Source organism: Bison bison, unplaced genomic scaffold, assembly GCF_000754665.1.
Source record: "Bison bison bison isolate TAMUID 2011002044 unplaced genomic scaffold, Bison_UMD1.0 scf7180017864223, whole genome shotgun sequence".
Taxonomy (NCBI): domain Eukaryota; kingdom Metazoa; phylum Chordata; class Mammalia; order Artiodactyla; family Bovidae; genus Bison; species Bison bison.
Genome location: NW_011494795.1, coordinates 1683900 through 1703047, shown reverse-complemented (window position 1 = coordinate 1703047; position 19148 = coordinate 1683900). Strand labels below are relative to the sequence as shown.

At 46.3% G+C, this 19148-nt stretch overlaps 1 protein-coding gene across 1 annotated transcript in view; it reads left to right on the top strand.

The window, feature by feature from the left end:
* Nucleotides 1–4042: 4042 nt before the first annotated feature.
* The window catches only part of CYTH3 (cytohesin 3), a 57137-nt gene continuing 42031 nt past the window's right edge, over nucleotides 4043–19148 (top strand). Inside the window, exon 1 of the mRNA XM_010845780.1 lies at nucleotides 4043–4968. Within this exon, the coding sequence (XP_010844082.1) occupies nucleotides 4878–4968 (91 nt within the window). The 5' untranslated portion in view covers nucleotides 4043–4877. The remainder of the gene's footprint in view (nucleotides 4969–19148) is intronic.

Sequence of the window (19148 nt, the reverse complement as noted above, 5' to 3'; positions counted from 1 at the left end):
TTTTTTTTTTTTTTTGGTCCAAGGTGTCATTATTTTGCTCTCACTTTTGAAGGACAGTTTCTCTGGGTATACCGTTGTGAGTTGGCTGGCTATTCCTTGCCGTGCTTCGACATGTGGAGTCACTGCTCTCTGCCTTCCATCGCTTCTGTTGGACAGCCGGCTGTATCAGGCTTGTTTTGTTGAGGGTGCTGTATCTCTCCCACCGCCTTGCGCTGCTTTTTCGGACTTTTCTCTCTGCCTCTGGTTCTTCATTGTATCAGGTTTTCGTGCAGGGTCCAGAGGGGGTTTTCTTGGAATTGGTCCTTATGGGAATCCGTGGTGGTGGTTCTTTTTGGTAGGGTAGTGACACGACTTACTCTTAAATTAGATTTGGAGAAGTCTTAGCGTCTGTCTCCACGTTTATTATTTTGGCTGCATGTCCTGTCTCTTCTCCTCTGGGACACTGATTACCTCTTCATCATGTCCTTATATCTCTTCGACGTTTTTCCTGTCCTTCATCCTTTCGATCTTGCCATGCTTCACTCTGCATAATTTTCTCCTGACCTACATTCCAGTGCATTAATCCTCTCTTCATCTCTGTCTACTCTGTGTTAAATTCTTAATTTCAGTCATTGCCCTTTTCAGTGTTGTTGATTTTGTTTTTTAGATACCAGTTTTCCATGAAAAACTTTGATCTTGTCTGTGACTTCCTGTATTAATCAGTTATCGGGTCTGATAAACGTCTGGGCATCCTGTGAGTATATTCTGTTGTCTGTTTCACCCTTGGTTTTCTAGATTGCCTGTTAAGCTTTAATTAAATTCTGGATGATGGGTATGAAAAATGGTAGGGGTAGTTTGGGACTGTCTTCCTCTAGAGAGGCTTCTGGCAGGCAGTTAGGATAGGGAAATACCACTTTAAAACCGTGAGGGTCGGTCCCCCTGTGGTTACCCCTCTCCTAGGGTATGGCTCTTCAGTGGTTCCAGCTGCAAGCTTGGGGTGTTTACCAGCGCCTCTTCTGCTTGGCAGCCCCTGAGTTCTAATTTGGTCTCCCAGTCCCATCAGACTGCTGGAGATTCTGCTGACGTCAGATACTCAACTGCTTGTCTTTGCCTAGCTTCTTGGCCTTTCACTCTGCCTGAATTGGCAAGTGTCTCGAGGAGGAAACTGCACCTTCTCTCTAGGATCCTGGCCTCCTAGGTCCTCTGATACTTTCACACAGTCAGTTCTTACAACGTGCTCAGCTTTTTTAGTTGTTTTTTGGCAGAAGGGTTGTCTGCAACAAGCTGGTCAGGTTTGACTGGAAACAGTCTCAGGAGTTCAGTTTTGGTGTTTAAAATCAGACCTGTTTGTGAGATGTCCTGGTAGAGATGGTAGGAAGATGCTTAGCTGTGTAGTCTGCTAGGAAGATTTTAATTCATGGGAATGGATGAGTGACATCCCTCAGGAGAAAGAGTTGAGAGAGGAGGAAAATCCCAGGACTGCAGACAGCCCAATAAAGGAGACCAAGAAGGAGTAGCCAGCAAAGTCAAGAACATCCTGAAGGCTGTATGGAATTGCAGGAGGAGCGCTTGAAGCAGAGGCAGTGAGTGGCCAGCTGTGCTGGATGAAGTGCAGTGAAGTCGCCCAGTCGTGTCCGACTCTGCGACCCCATGGGTTGTCGTCTACCAGGCTTCTCCGTCCATGGAGTTTTCCAGGCAAGAGTACTGGAGTCGGTTGCCGTCTCCTTCTCCAGGGGATCTTCCCGACCCAGGGATCAAGCACCGTTCTCCCGCATTGCTGGCAGACGCTTTACCGTCTGAGCCATCAGGGAAGCCCAGGTCTGAATGAGAGGTGGACTGAAATGAGAGTGGGCACGTGTCTACAGGGTTTGATAACTTTAGACCGGAGAGGGCTGAAAGTGAATGGGAGAGATTTTACCTCGTGGAGGCATAGCCTGGGCCATGGCCCTTCCTAGAAGTTTGCTGTGTGATGAGAACAAAGGGAAAGCGAGGGGAGAGGAGTTTAGGATGAGAAAGGTAAGCATTTCTCAAGTAAATCCTGCTGACGGAGGACCAGCAGTAATCCATCAGGCGAGTTAGAGTAGTAACGCTGTTTGCACACTCCCACTCTTATTATAAATAACTTTGGGAGAGATAAATTGTTTTCTTAAAGTTATTGGCACATCCTTCAGGAAGCAGGTTTATCAGTTTGTAATAGAGGATTGTTAAAACTTCTGAAGTGAAATGAAATGAAAAAATAGATTTTACTATAGTATCCCAAAAGCTGCATGAAGCATATTAAATATTTCAAACTTGTGGGGAAACAGTAAATCATTTAAATGAGAGTAGAAAAGTACATGATTCTCCAGCCTGATTTTTTTTTCTTGGCCATGTGGCCAGTGGGATCCTAGTTCCCTGACCAGGGATTGAACTCACACCCCTTGAGCTGGAAGCGTGGAGTCTTAACCACTGGATCGCCAGGGAAGTCCCTCCATCCTAATTTTGAAGTGAATCAAGCTTGTCAACTTTTCACAGTTAGTGTCAGTCTCCCGGTCAACATGATAGAACCGACATGAGATCCTGTCATGCTTTGTAATGTGACTGGAGACAGTTCAGCAAGTGTTTATTTTGGGTAAATGTCTTTCAGTTTTCTGTAAATATTAGAAAAGACTCACCTGAGTCAATTCAGTTGGCTAAGAATATTTGTGATTTTGCTAGAGCAAATTTGCTCTTTTCGCTGACTTAATGTCACCAGGATCACTGTTCAAATAGGGAGAAATAAGTTCCTGTCTTAAACTTGTAGCAGGGCCATTTTTAAAAATTATCGTTCTCTTCTTTTGAGCAACTTATTCCTGTAATTAATAAAAATGGCAGTTTGCTGTAAAAAAATGGCAGTTTGCTATAAAACTGGGCATTTTAATGATAATTGGAAAGTATTTCCCAATATCTGGCTAGTAGCGATTTTTCTTTTCCGGTTTTCATCCAGATGTTTGGCAACATGTAGACACAGTCCTACTGCAGTTTTCAAATTCACTTTCATGGGAACATATAATATCCTCCGTTTATCTTGGACGGCAGAGTTTCCTTTTTCTCTGGACAGATGCATATGAAACACATGCTCTTCAAGTGGGGTTTGTGGTCCTCTGAGACTTCTATGGAGGAGGAAATGGGTTGACCTATTTGGTTGCTATGAAGTAAAAACAATCTTGTTTTCATTTTTTTTTTTTTTTTAGAGAACATCTGGGTTGCATTTATTTTACATTCTGGAAGTTCTTTAAAACCACAATTTGATAATATGAGGCTTCATTAAAGCAGTCACTACTTAGCTATTTCTCTATTGATTCAGTGCTAGGGTGGCTGCATAGACTTTTGAAGGTATTTAAAAAATTTTTGCTTTCTGTAACATGTAACTTTTAAATGACAACCCTTGATTTTAAACCAGAAAACAGGACCTAGACATTTTGGGGCAGCAGGGGAAAGACAGGTCAACTGGGTTATTTCTCTGCTGCCTACCGCGTGTAGGCTGGCCGTCTGTAGGGCTGAGTTGGAGTCTGTAGCGGCCCATTTTGCTCCATATCCCAAATAAATCCTCCCTTTCTTGCTTGCTTAACAACTCTGATTTGCTTAAGCCGTCTAAACCAGTAAAGGTAATCCCGTTTTCCTTATTGATTGAAGGAAGGATATAGAAGCCAAGTTCATCATGAGCTGTGATGGGCAGTTTGCAGGGGGACTTCTTGGGAGACTGTTTTCCTTTTTGGAGGAATACTCAAGGAAGAAACAGTTCCTCCTCTTACCGTGGCCTTTGTCGGGCCCTGGTGGTGGCCAACCCATATTCATGCTATGCTATGCTATGCTATGCTATGCTAAGTCACTTCAGTCGTGTCCGACTCTGTGTGACCCCGTAGACTGCAGCCCACCAGGCTCCCCCATCCCTGGGATTCTCCAGGCAAGAACACTGGAGTGGGCTGCCATTTCCTTCTCCAATGCATGAAAGCGAAAAGTGAAAGTGAAGTCACTCAGTCGTGTCCCATTCTTAGCGACCCCATGGATTGCAGCCTAACAGGCTCCTCCATCCATGGGATTTTCCAAGCAAGAGGACTGGAGTGGGGTGCCATTGCCTTCTCCGACCTGTATTCATGGTACCCCTCAAATCTGTTAAGTTCCAGGCCCTCACGCTGAGGATGGTCTGCTGGGCTCTCGGTGGAGTTGCTGGGTCCCATCCACCCAGGAGGGCCCTCTCCCCTCCCGTCTCCACGTGTCCTGTCTCATGGGACATACCTGTCTTGTTTTGGGGCTATGGAGAGGTAGCTGGAGCCAGGTGCACGAGGTCGCCTGATGCTGGCTGGAGCAGCAGGCGGGTTTCAGTCTCTTAATTATCAAGAGTAAGGATCTCATCTTGGCCACTGAGGGCCTGGAGGAAACCTCATCTCTCTCCCACGCGTGTTCGCTGGGTGTATATATTTATCCCTTTAAGAACTGGGCTAGGTTATACTTTCTTTCTGAGATGAACACTTTCTCCTACATTGAATAAAACAAAATGTATTTTCACATGCTCGTAAATCCATTAACAGTTTCATTTGGCACATCCTTATGACTACATTTATTTTAACACAGAAGGATTTTTTTTAAAAAAACACAGCAGTCAGAAGTGGCAGGCATCGGCCATTTAATATTCTGTTAGAAGACAGGACTTCCTTTGAACTCTTCGGAGAGGAAATAAAGCGATCAAGAATGTCCTTTTCCAAGTTGCAGTAATTAGATTAAAATTTTTTTGAATTGAGACAGTCAGATGAGTTCATTTCTGTGTGTGTTAGAGTATGGGAAAACGGGAGGATTTCAGTGACTTTTCAGTGTTTGGCCTGTTCACACGATGAGGCCATATTTCCCGAGTGTGGGAGGACAAGTGGCCACAGACTTTGATGCAGTGTGTGATTCACTCAGAGGGCGAGAACCGTCTTGAGAATAAAACGATGCCTTTCATCGCCTGCGCAACAGGAATATTAATGTCGGGTGAGTGTTCTTCTGAAACATTGCGTGTCCCCCGGAATCACAGAGTGTCTGCCGTGGGCTCCCCCAAGACACGCCGTTTCTGGAGCTTGAGCCTTTTCATCGAAAATCGCGGTTAAGCTCTGTGCCCGTCAGACGGTTACTGTGATGTTTTGACAAAAAGTCACATGCCTTCTTCCCTCCTTCCTCGGGTCAGACTGGTCCTGAGGGGCTCTGAATCTTGCTCGCGAGAACATTCCTGCCGGCGGGGCAGCCCGGGGGAACGCGTGTGGGTCCCATGCCCGTCTGGCAGCCCCCGTGGTGGTTCTGCCTCCCAGATGCCTGGTTCTTTGGCCGGATGTGCAGAACATGATTATTATTATTATTTTTTAATCTGGAAAGAACATAAGTCAAGATGCTTCCCCAGGGGCTCTGCTGCTGTCACTGCTGAGGTGTTTGGCTTTAGGATTTCAGTCTCTGGGACCTTCGGGGGCCTCCCTTCTGCCCCCTCCCCCGGAGGGGCATCTGAAGCCTGTGTCACGTTTTCCATACAGAGCAGACTCGCCTGTGTGTAACGCTGAGAAAGGCTTTCAGAAGTGTTCTGGCTGCTTCTCCATTCGAAATTTTATCTCCCTTTTCTGTTGGTGAAAATGTGTGTGGGCAGCCCCAGGGACTGTAGCCCTCCAGGCTCCTCTGTCCATGGAGTTCTCCAGGCAGGAATACTGGAGTGGGTTGCCATTCTCCTCTCCAGGGGTTTGTGAAAATTTGGGGGTAGGGTAAAAGCATTGCACCCTTGAGAGGAAAGTCCGCTTCACCTAGTCCTTCCAGCACCCGGAGATCTGTGGCAGGCCTGCCCGGGAGCCCCGAGTCAGGTTTGCGCCCCGGCCCACTGCCCTCCGGGTGGGTGGTCGCTGGCCCCAGCTGTCTCCCTTCGGAGAGGGAACGCCTAGAAGCTTCTCTAATCTCATGAGCTTGGCTTGGGCAGTTTTATCTTGGTTTTAGCAGTCAAACAGATTGGCGACTGGGAATTTCAGAAACCATTTCCTTAATTAAAAGAGCTATAAATTGACAGCCAGGGCCCATCCAGCATTCACTAGTTAGAGATGAAAGACGGAGCTCTGGTGGTAAAAGCTAACCTGATCACCTTCCCCAAGTGCTGGAGAGGGGAGTCTTTTAGTATAAACCCTTCATTTTAGGCTGTTTCTGCATGTTTTATTGAAGCTCTTGTTCCCTAATGTCCCTACACTCCCCCACCCCTCATCCATCATCCATCCAGAGACCATTACTTTTATCCGTTTATTGGAATCGGGGGGCTGTGGGGTGATTCAGCGCTGTGGCGGGTGGCCTTCCTTGTCTTTGGCCATGCTTCCTCCTGGCTGCTGTGTTGGGATGAACCACGCAATTGCTGCTGCACTGATAACCTCAGTCCCAGGGCATTGGAGAGGCCCCCTTCTCCCTTGTGAAATCTGGGCATTAAGAGTCCAGGGTTTGCCCGTTTGCTCCATCAGGTCAGCCACTGAAGGATGTTTCTGACAGATTTCCCAGTTTAAGGCAGGAGATAGTCAACCGTGGCATCAGTGGTTTGTTCTGAGAATCTGAGTCTAGTAGGGAGGTTTGTTTAAACATTTGAACCGGTTATTTGCTGTTGACATTTTAAAGCAAATATCTGCAGCTGTGGTACCTCCAGCCTTGAGGCTTTGTGTCGATTACTTAATCTCCTTAAGTCTCAGTCTTCTCATATGTAAAATGGACATGAAAAAGCCCATGTGAAATTATGTCCTGAAAAATTAATGAAAAATCCCAATCAGTAGGCATTTAAAGCCGTTAGTCATCAGAGAGGCCAGCCCCTTGCCCCCGTTTGTATTCACAGCAGAGCAGAGGGGCGGATCCTGTGGGTTTGGGCTTAGGAATAACCGGTGATTGGCAGGACGATTATTGTTTCTTTTTCTCTCTCAAGTTGGTATTTTGAAAACCTTTGAGTCTACAGAACAGTTGAAATAGTGCTGTCAATATCCATGTATCTGTAACCTCATTGCTAGCATTTTGCCACATGTGCCTTATCTCTTAACACTGTTAATACTACTTTTTTTTTTGGCTAACCCATTTGAAAGTAAGTTATGTATAATGTAACACTTTATTCCTGAATACTAAACAGCATTCATCTCCCGAGGACAGTCTCCTACTTAACCACAACCATTGCCACACTTAAGGGACCCAGCAGTGAGTCCATACTATGCTTTCACATGTCATTCAAATTCTGCTTTCCCCAGTTTGTTCCCACAATGCCTTTTATAGCTTTTTTCTTACCTATCCAGATTCCCATCAGGGTTTACACTTTGTATTTAGTTCTGTATCCTCAGTCTTAAAAAAAAAAACACAACTTTTTGTTTTCTACAATGACTTTTTAAGAGAGCCCAGGCTGGTTGCCTCACACCATTATCTGTATCCTGTAGTCTAGATGACATACATGTAAACAGAAGAGAGGAATGCTTTGGTTTCTTTGTCATTTAAAGAACTATATGTTAAAGTCATCTGTTGATTCAAGGTCAAAGCCACATTCATTTTTCTTGTTCTTTGGTAAATGTGGATCAGATTGGTAACCAAAAGGAGTTACTAACCGGCTCAGATGTCAGTGGAGTATGCGCGTGGGCGGACTTGGAACCAACGCACAGGGTGGTTGGTTAGCCCACCCCCATATGGAGGTGATTAGTTATCTGGCTTAACATACTGAGGAGTTTGTTTTAATATTTGGCCCTGGTTTCACAAAGAAACGAGCTTTAGAATTGGAAAACTTAGTAAGACAAACTATTTACATAACACAGAAGAGATGTCTTTGCTGCCAGAACCTTGGAGGAAGAGCAGACCTTCCAGCTCTCAGGAACAAGTCGTTTTCTTCCTCTCTCCTTCCCTCCACGCCTTCCTATTGGCTTTAAACGTTTGTGGACTTGAGCTGCGGCTGAGGCTAATACAGGATCCAGCTGTAGCTTTTTCTGTTGTTAGTATATCCGGTGATGATCATAGCACACTCACTGTATGAAAATTCAGTAAAGGAAAGGGCAGGGTGGGAAAAAAAAAGTGACACTCTGCAAAAGTATTCGAGAGACAGTGACTGGTTCCAGGAGTCTCCCTGCCAGACCTGCCCTGAAGTGCTCCTTCTGTCTGCGAGGAGTCCAGCAGGCGTCTTGGTCTCTCCCTTTTAATCACGTTAGGTGAACAGCATGAAGCTGACATGTTTTCAGCAGGGCAGGGACCCCTCAAAGTGCTGTTCATGCTCCCCTGGAGGGGGCAGCAATCTGGGGAAAGAGTGGTGTTTTCTTTCCTTAGATCTGTTCCGTAGAAGTCATACTTAACTCATTTGCCAGAGAGCAAGTTAGTATAGAATCAGCAGTTCAGTAAAATTAGATTTCAAATTTGCCTGTCCGCTTCCACATAATTCCTGTAAAAGCCCTCGTCCATGATCAGCTCTTACAAGTGTTCATCACTCAGTCGTGTCCGACTCTTTTGTGACCCCATGCCAGGCTTCTCTGTCCATGGGATTCCCCAGGCAAGAATACTAGAGTGGGTTGCCATTTCCTTCTCCAGGGTATCTTCCCAACCCAGAGATTGAACCCAGGTCTCCTGCATCCCAGGCAGATTCTTTATGGTATGAGCCACCGCTACCTTAAAAGCAGGAGGCACGCGTAATGTCACCCAGTAGCGGAAAATGGATTATAGGTTTCCAGATAATACTTTTTGTGATCAATGTAGTAATCACAAGACTAGTGATTTTCACATGCTTGTGCATCTTGAGCATTTTGTTTCTTTTTTTTTTTTTTTTTTTAATATTATGGAGGTCAGATTTCTCAGGTTTCTTCCAGTTGTAGCAGACATCTTGTCTGGGGGCAGTTCGAGACCCGCACGGCCTGTGAAGAAGTCCTGGGGTTCCGTGGTGATCGTCCAAGCTGTGGGTTCTGGACTTGACTTGCTGGGTAGGTTTCTTTGAAACTCTGTACTCTGTTTTTAGATAATCTCTCTACATTTCTGAGGTTCAGGGCATCAGTAGTAAATATATTTATTATTTAGCATAGAAATACCGTCGATTGTCTTAAGGCTGTGTAAACTTTATAAGAAAAATAAGCCCGTGACACTTCAGTGGATGTAAGAAATGGGTGCTGCTTAACACATTGAAGAGCACCCTGCCCTGTCCCTCAGACCCCTACTGTGTCTGTGCCCGCGGGACCGCTGTTTTCAAGAACCCTCACCCACTTTACGCTGGACAGTTCAGTCTCCTGGGTTCTCACAAGTTACTATTTTCTGCCTCCCACTGACAGAAGCGTTTTTTTAATGACCCTTCAAGAGACTTCGCACTAGTTTCCTCTGCCTCTGTCCTGTCCCAGTTTTAGTCATAGTTTTTGCTTTTTTTTTAAACTTCCAGGTGGCTAGTGGTAAAGAACCCGCCTGCCAGTGCAGGAGACATAAGAGATGCAGGTTCGATCCCTGAATCGGGAAGATCCCCTAGAGAAGGAAATGGCAACCCACCCGTTCTCTTGCCTGGAGAATCCCATGGACAGAGGAGCCTGGCGGGCTGTAGTCCACGGGGTCGCAAAAGAGTGGGGCATGACTTAGCAGCTAAACAAAAGAACAGTCTGGTAGTGTCTTAGATTTACAGCTGATCGGTCTGCTGCTTCGTGTAGCACCGGAGACCCTCTTCTCCTGAAGTGACTGATGTAATGAAGGTGTTACGGCACCTCTTCTTTTCTTTTTAGAAACCGAACTGTCATTTACATAATATTTTGTCACCCTTTTAAAAAAGTTTATGTTTTATTTTCACTGTTTAGGTTTTAAAAGTTTTTCAAGCTTTATTTTTTTCAAGTGTTGTGATTTTTTTTCCTTTTTTAAAAAACTGAAGTATAGTTGATTGACAATGTTGTGTTTCCGGGATACAGCAGTGCGATTCAGTTATACATGTATTAATATACATTTCTTCATATCCTTTTCCAGCATGGTTTATCACAGGATGTTGAATATAGCTCTCGTGCTATACAGGAGGACTTTGTTGTTTATTTATAGATGCTAGTTTGTATCAGCTAATCCCAAGGTCCTAATTTATCCCTCTCTGCCACTCCCCCTCTTTGGTAACAACTTTGTTTTCTGTGTCTGAAGAGTCACCCTTTTAGAGTTATACGATTCCGTGGGTTTTGGTATATTCACAGAGTTATGCAGCCATCATGTGGTTCTAGAACATTCTCATCACCTGAAAGAGCGCGCCGTCTCTGTTGGCACAAGCCTCCCTACTCAGCCCCACTCTTCTGTCGCCGTGGATTTGCCTGTTCTGGACGTTTCATGGACGTGGCCATCTGTGGCTGGCTCCCTTCTCGGAGCAAGTCCCTCCACGTTGTAGCACGATCCCATTTTCCGAGCTCATCCACACCCTGAATGATTCAGTGGAACGCCTGCGCTCTGCCTGGGAGTGCAGGGGCCCTGGATTGGCTGGAGAGATTTTACTCACCTCTGTCACGTGGTTGAAGCGTGGTTTGTGTGCTGCCTTGAAGGTTTTTAAGTTGGCATGTGTTTTCTTCCCATTGAGAAAGCTGAAGTTTATTTTTGACATTTTTATTTGAAGAAGGACGACACTGAAGGCTTGCTGTCGTCATGCTTTGGTTTAGAATGTTTGTAATGCTCTGCATGGTTGCTTCAGAGCAGAACCACGTTGTCGGTAGAAGATTTTTACGCTGGAAACCAACATATGGGTACAAGAAGCCGACTTTCCCAGTGAGCTGTACTGAAATGTGTTAATGGAAGCACAGAGAATCTCCCAGTGGGGATCCAGTGAGACTTTGCAAATGCGATCCCAGCGGCAGACGCTTGAGACCAGACTTCTGTCCTCTAATCACCCTGCATGCATTAACTCACTTCAGTCATGTCTGACTCTTTGCCACCCTTTGGACCAGGCTCCTCCATCCCTGGGATTCTCCAGGCAAGAGTACTGGAGTGGGTTGCCATGCCCTTCTCCACGGCATCTTCCCAACTCAAGGATCGAACCCACATCTCTTCAGTCTCCCGCATTGGCAGGCAGGTTCTTTACCACTAGCACCACCTGGGAAACTCCTATTCACCCTGAGATCCCAGGAAACAATCAGAAAGGAGGCAATAGGAAACTCAGAGCAGCAGAGACTGGGAGAGGGACCTTTTACCAGGGGAGAGTTTTCTTCAGACCTTTGAAAGAGACAAGAAGTTTGAACCTTTCAACAAGAAGATGAAAACCGGATGCAGCTTGAGCGTGAGCAGAAGGGCTCCCGGGCAGCCCCTGAGCTGAGCGAGTGTGGTCGTGGATGTGGTCGAGGACTCAGGCCGTCCGCCAGGGGGCGCTCCCTCTCTCATCCCGACCAGGGATCAGAGCCGGGCCCACAGCCGTCGAAGTGCCTCACCGCTGGACCACCGGGGAATTCCCAGCTCTCCCTTCTTGTTTTGAGGCGATAGCACTTTGCCGTTAGGCAAATATTTCTTCATGGAGATGGAATTCTCTTGGGGAGAATTGGGGCTCCCACAGTAGGTACCAGCACGCAACTGGAGCTTTTTCCCCCGCTGTGTGATGGGGCTTTTCATCCCAAAGTGAAGCTTGCCGGGGACTGAGCACAGCGAACCTTCCCGTTCAGGATGCAAATCGAGGAGGGAAGGTACCTAACCCAGTGCGAGAGGAAGCTGCACAGCTGCGTCTACTTGTAAATATGTCCAGACGGATGGGGAAAAACAACGGGAAAGAGAAAATGTAATACAAAATTTTAATGGAGAGGGTAACTGCCTCCCAAAGGAGGAGGATTCAGAAGCTAGAACCCTTGAGAAGAGGATCATTGGAAACTTGAGGGAAGGTGGGACTTGAGCACTGGTGTTTGACTTCCGGCCTCTCCTCCCCGTTGGGTCAATAGGTTCTGATGGAAGTGATGGAGGAAAAAAAAAATAGGTGAAAAAACCGAATGGCGAGAATTGAAATCAGGGTGAAGAGATCCTAGGGGCTGACTCCTGACTGCTTCTCAAGGGCTCGGTGCAGGGTTAGAAGTGTAAGAGGATGTGCTCTCGGCGCTGCCGACTGCAGTGAGAACAGGGAGAGTGAGGCTGCGGGGCCACAGGCACAGGGTTGTGGGTCCCCGCGCAGCCTTGGTGTTCCGAGCAGCTGGAGGCCGGAGGACACAGACAGCTGCAGTGTGCTCAAGACTAGAGGGGTCCCCCCCGGCTCCACAGTCGTGCCGCATCCCCCCATGCAGCGGGAGCACCCCAACTCTGGAGTAGAAGCTGTGCCAGATGGAGAGCGATGTACAGAAACTAGGTCACAGAAGCAACATGATGGATTCATGGAGAAGCTGGACCACTCTCGAATGGGTGACGCAACTTGATGTGCCTCAGCCCTTCAGCTCACAAACTTAGATCTGGAAGGAAAAAAAAAAAGCCCACCAAACTCAGCTTCCTAAGCAGTACCAGCCATCGTTTTGAGGGCAAATCGCACCTGAATATCCTTGTTCCATGATAAGTAAAAAGCAAAGAAGCAACATGTTGCAAGGATAAAATAAGCAACAGTGATAGACTTTTTGAGGCAGAGGAAAAGTGTAATTTTTGAGGAAGACTATAGAAACTAAGTCAATTTCAGGTTGAATCTGCTCTGTGCTTTTTTTAAAAAATAAAATTCAATTTAAATAAAATTCAAGGAAGACTCTGAAATAACGTGATTGAAAGAGGAGATAAGGCAGATAAAATGAAATGAATGAGCTGAGAGGAAGAAACCTTAATGATACTAAATGCATTTGCAGGAAGAACATCATTCCAATGTAGCAAGTTAATCAGTGCTCTGATCTAAATAAGTTGTTCCTGAGGAAGCCTACCCAAACCAGCAGAACAGAAACAGTAATCAGAGATACAATGGAAAAACCTATCTTTGAGCTGAAAAAACAACAGCTGCTTCTGTGTATTGAAAGGGCTCATTCTGCTAATATGAAATTAGTGGAAAGAGCAAATGTGCTTGTAAAAGTTTTAGATCTCAAAGATAAAATACTGTACAGCCAGCCAGTCAGAAGGGGGGCGGGGGGAGGTTACTTAACAAGGAAGAATCACGACGACTTTAGGCTTTACTGTAACACTGCCAGAAGATAGAGTGGAGGGTAAGAGTTTCGTGGCTGAAAGATTGTAACCAAGAATTAAATAATTACACTAATTGCTGTTCATTTGTGAGGGCAACAAACAGATGTTCTGTGAAGGTACAGAAGTCAGGCCTAGCACCCCGCCTTCTGCTGAGCTCACCCTGCTTTTGCACTTAAGAATTACCAGGGCCAGCACATTTCCTTACTCTTTAAGGAGCTTCCCCCCGCCCCACCCCCCATCCCCACTGCTACCTGGACCAAATATCTTCCTGATAGACCAGCTGTGAATTTTTCTTGGGGGTGGGGTGGGGGGGGCACTTTTTCAAAGATATATTCCAATCTACTAAAAGATTAATTAGAATAACTACGGAAGGAGAAAGTTGTGATTTATATTTATAATATGATTCATAATGTGATTTATTTTATAATAAAATGGACATGGAATTGAAATCATGTAAACATAAGTTTAAGTGTATGTAATTATAGATTTGGTTACAAATCAAAATTCAATTGTTGTAAGTCTTGCCAGAGAAGATAATGTAATGAAAAAAACCCCACAGTAATTCAGTAATAATGGCAGCAATAATAAAGGTGGATTGAACTCTAACAGAAGCCAAGAAGTAGGTGATAGGGGAGTCAGGGAGGTTGTGCAAAGTAAAAGTCCTGCCTTTTCCTCTTACTGTTTTATTTTTGATCTTGAAAAATAGAAAAATATAGTTAGTAGCGTGATTTTTAAAAAATAACTTCAAGTAACGTCTAGAATATTTGAAGGGTATACATTCCACATCACTAGAGGGAGAAAAATACAGGTAAGTTTAATTCATGGAGTAGGATCAGGTTATGTGGGATCCTAGGTCCCTGACTGGGGATTGAACCTGTGCACCCTGCCGTGAAGATGCAGTCTTAACCACTGGACTGCCAAGGGATTCCCAGTCTAGTTTTGTTTTTGTCATGGGCTTTTGAATTTATTTAGAGGAGAATTACCTGCTTTTCTTCTGCCCACATATGGGAAAATCTTTAAGAAGTAAATGCCTTTTGGGGGGTAGGGCTTAGTGGGAGATTATCCATTCTGTGGAATGTATTTGTTTAGAAATTTAGATCCTCCGTGACTCATCCCCGTGCTATTTTGAAATGTTTTTGGACAGATCTTTAGGAAGGTCTTTGAGGCAGAAAGGCTTGGGGAAGAGGGCTGGTGTGATTGCAGGTGGTGAGGCGGGTCTAGTGTGGCAGTGGCCCCCTCTAGACGCGGTTTCCCAAAGGTGCGCCTTCCGAGGGCGGTGAGGACCAGGAGAAGTAGAGAGAGCCCAGCGAGCTGCCCCATCCGGACATCCTTGGCCAGCTGGGGAGGAGCCAGCTTTTGTGGGACATGAAATTCATCTTTTGGAACACCCTCTTCAAGAAAAATAGCACAGAATTGAGTATCAAAGCGAAATTGCTTACAATGAGAAAGAATTCATAACTTAGAAATTTTAGAAAGCTTAGAAAACCACAAACAAGTCAGACCTCAGACAAATCCCACAGTTCTTTTCTGTGCTTGACACAACTTTATACTTTTCCCTGCATTTTTGGTTGCCTGCTCTAGCTAATTGATAACTTCTGCACATAACAATAATGTATTTTACTGAAAAAAGGAATAGCAAGATCATTCAGTCTTTCCCCCAGGATGGTTGAATGAAAAATTTAAATTACTGATAATTTAGGAAGGTTTCTTTCAAGATTTTGACCATTGAAAGTTTTTAAGTTTTCATTGTAATACAAGAATTATTTTTTTGACATTTCGAAGCTTTTTCCAGTCTTTTCTTTCTTTCAGTTTCTGGTTTTGAATTTTATCAGGATACCTCTTCATATATTTGAGTTTTTGATTGATGAAATGTTCAGAAAAACATACCAAATTATTCTAAAGGTAATGCAGGTACCATGCAGTCGGAATGCATGGAAACGTTCCCGCCAAGTTGTGTTAAGTACGTAGTTGACTCATGAGCGGGTTTAGAATTTTGTCACCTGAAACCACGATTCTTCAGGCTGTTTTGTCACTTGGATGGTAGCCTGTGTGCTGCTTTATCTGTGGAGTGACACTGCCAGACGTAATCAGGACGGGATGCACCAGATTCACTGTGGTTCGCTGGGCTGCATCAGGCACGCATGTTCAACACAGACTTACCTGCTGGTTCCGGACTGCAGGTGTAGAAACCTGTACGCATCGGAATTCTCACAGATACTGTTTTTCACAGTAATCACCAAAGAAAAACATGTACTTGTGACTTGTGGTAATCGTCAAGGGTGTTCCTAACAGGATAGCATTTCCATTTTGATTGGACTTCAGTGTTAGAATCGAGTCTGCCTTACCTGCAGTGTCCTCGGGGTGTCCCCAGTGGTCCACTGCTTAGGACTCCCCCACTCTCACTGCTGAGGGCCGGGGTTTGTTCTGTGTCTGGTCAGGCAACTAAAATCCCATAAGATGCAGGGCAAGGCCAAAAAAAAAAGGGTACGTATCCAGTGATGGGAACCACTTTCCACAGACTGCCTTCTGACTCGGTACAGTTCCCACCTCATTTCTCCTCCACTGCCCTCCCCTCTCAGGCACCAAGAGGCCTGACTGCAGTAAAGACCCCTCTGCCTAGTGCCCACCGTGCACTGTTCCATCAGGTAAGGAGTCTCAGGTGTCTGTCAGCTGTCCGATCACGTGTCCTGCCACGTGATCCGCAGGCGTGACCGAGAGCCACGTAAAGTATCCCAAGAACCCGAACCACATGCATCCCTGGCTCAGCCTCCTCTTAGGGTCCTCAAGTTTTGCAGATTGATCTGAGAGAGAAATTTCCACAAGTGGGATCCTGGATCCAAAGGGAAAATGGATCTGAGAGGTTGGTAGAGGTTACCAGCCTTGCTTCCATACCTGTTTGCTGTTTTTAACTCCCACCAACCACGTGGGAGACCTCAGAAGCCCCTGAAGCCTCATCCACAGAGAATGCCGGCCTGTGCCCGTTTGTCTGCTGGGTTATTGATCTTTTCCTTTTCAGCTTCTAGAAGGTCTGTCTTTGTTCGGGCCATTCATTCCCATGATCTGCAAATGTTGTCTCCCGGTTTGCTGATTCTCTTTTGACTCTGCTTATGACATTTTATTGGCTTGTTTTGCTGTCATGAAGAAAATCTTATTTTTTAGTGTAGCCGAATGTTTTGTTTTTTTTCCTTTTGCAGCTTCTTAATTTTGAGTCATACTTGGAAATGACTGCCCCATTCCAAGATTATAAAAGACTGTATCTGAATTTTATTTTACAGTTTCCCTTTCTACATTTAAGTCTTTGAACTTCTTGGCATTGCTTTTGGTGTATGATGTGAAGTGTACATACAGCTTCCCTGCCGCACCCGCCTTTCCGCCCAGAGGACTGTTTTGTCCCCATTTATTAAAAGGTTCATCTTTACCTTGCTGCCTTGTCATAAGCTAAGTTTCCATCTGATTTGAGTCCTTCTAGACTTAACTGTTCTGTTCCCTTGGTCTGTCTGTTATGTCAGTACTCCCCGATTTCCCTTCCTCATTGACCTTGGTGTTTTATTATTGTTTAGGGTTGTTTCTTCCCCCTTTTCAGTTTTCAGAGTTTTCCTGTCCCTTTTTCTTTGCTTTTTTTTTTTTCCTTATGATCTTTACAATCTGCTTGTCTACAGCAGAAAATAAACAGCTGCCACTTTGAGATGGTGTTAGATTTATAGATTACCTTGGAGAGTATGACGTGCTTCTGATGTTGCATCTTTATATCCAGAAACGTGATACGTCCTCTCATTTAAGTCCGTTAGGTCACGCAAGAGTGTGTTAAAGTTTTCCTTTCACTTACACACGTTTTACACATTTATTAAATTTATTCCTGGATGTTCGATGTTTTATTGCTCTCCCAATTGAGGTGTTCTTTCCAGTTTGTTTCCATTTTATTATCTAACTAGTTACTGTTGGGATTTATGTAAGCTGTTGATTTCTGTGTATTAACTTTGTGCCTTACTAGCTTACCAAATTACTGTTTTCTAGACACGAGGAGTTTTGGTTGGTTCTCCTAGATTCTCTACTTCCACAGTTATTTCTTTGGCAAGTGATCATTTTATCTGCTCTCCAGATTTTATTCCTGTGATTTTAGTCTCTTGTCCATTTGCATTGGCCCTGAGTCCTGTTTTGAAACTGTGCGTTTTGAGATGCTAGTGAGGCCTCCATAAGGAGGAGGAGGAGGCGTGGGTTTGAAGCTGAGGAGACAGATAATAGGGCTGGGAATCACATTTGCAACAAGAAGTTGGGAGCAAGTGCAGTGGGGAATGGGGACAGAGCTGGAGACGGAACGGCGGCGACTCGTGGGCGATGATGGGCAGAGACCGCAGAGCCCAGGCAGGGAGGGCTGGCTGGCTCTCTTCTTGTTTTCCCCTCGTCTTAAGTAGACTTTATTTTTAGAGCAGTTTTAGGTTCAGAGCAAAACTGAGCAGAAATTTCAGAGGTTTCCGTGTGCCCGCTGCTTCTCCGCCCCTGCTGCGGACAGCACCTCCGGGAGTGGTCACCTGCGATGGCAGGCAGGTCTCAGGTCACCCCGGGGCCTGCTCTGGCCTGGGGCACCTTGTGGGTCTGGGCGTAAGTCTAGTGACCTTGCTCGTGTCCAGCGCAAGCGCTCCGCAGAAGGCTCCCTTTGAGAATTCCCTCTGGCTTTCTCGGCGCTCACCCACCCTGCGCGGCTTACGCTGCACTGCTCCTTGTGTTTTCTTTACTAAGCACACGACTCCGCCTAGTCTGTTGAACTCCGTCTTGTTCATTAGCAGTCGTTTATTTAATCTTTCACTATTTTCCCCTCAGCTCTTTTATTCTTTTTAATATCAAAGTAAAGAAGTTCCCTCAGTGGGAATTGTTCAAACAGTTACCTGTGGGGGAACTGTGCCTGAACGGCGGCCCGAGGGTGCTTGCTTCCTTTTGGTGACAGATGAAGCAATAAAATACATATTTAGGATTCAGTGTTGTTTTTTTTTTTTCATGGACCTGAACTTAAAAAGCAATTCCTTTAAAAAGAAAACAGCTTTAAAAAAATACAACTGGTTCCTAGAATGTTAATAGTTCACTCTTCTGGTTGGTACAAGCTGTGTAGTCGTTTTGAGTGGTAACTGTCGGCAGAGTAGACTTCATAGGGTCGGAAGGTTGTCTGAGGTATTTAAGACATTTTCTGCTATCGGAATGTTACAGTGAGGGAAGGCCGTGGTGACGCTGTCCTCGTAGCTCAGCCTCGCGGCCGGCCGGGGGTGCGGCCCGCGTTCTGGAGACGTGGAACACACACACCCATGCGCGTGGCTGAGTCTCGGAGAGTTTCCACTCTTGCCGTCCCTGCAGGTTGGCCGACTTGGGAGGCTGTGTAGACGAAATGAGGATCAGTGTATACACAGCACTGCCATCTATGGTGTGGCGTCTCAGGTTTCATATGTGGTAGGAGACCACCATGTGTGAGGAGGAGAGTGGGGCGCTCGGTGGGGGCACCCAGAGCCCAGGACAAGCACCAGCAGCCCTGCCACGGGGGGCCTGGCCTTGCGGGTGAGTGGTTCTGGCCACAGGGACCAGGGCCGACCCCATGGAACGAGAGGTGCCTGAGCCTGGGGGAATGAGCGGGCCGTCCTCCTGCCAGGGGGACACGTGCCCCCGATGGCAGGGAAGCGCACTGAGCCTAGGGGCCGGGTGGGGGGGAGGCTGGAACCACCGCCAGGACCAGAGGCCAGGTGCTGCACGGCTCCCGGGAGGCTCTGGTTCCTGTGCCGCGTCGGTGGGGAAGGACCGTCAGTGATGGCACGCCTTTGTTCTGCCCGCAGATCGCCCCAGCCCTCCCACTCCCGAGCACAGGGAAGTCCCGCGTCCCCTTCAGGATGGCTCTACTGGACCCCGGGCTTGTCCCGCAGCCGGGCCGGGAGCCGGAGGAGGCGCGGTCTGTGGGCACTGAACACGCAGCTGCCCTTCCCTGCACACAGCTGCGTGGTGGGACTGCTGGGTCCCCGTGCTTCTGGTCTTCAGTACAAGTTGTGCTGAAACCAGCCCCGTCCTTGAGCGCCCGGCCGTGGTGTTGAGCCCCTGTCACGGTGTCCCCCTTGGGGGGG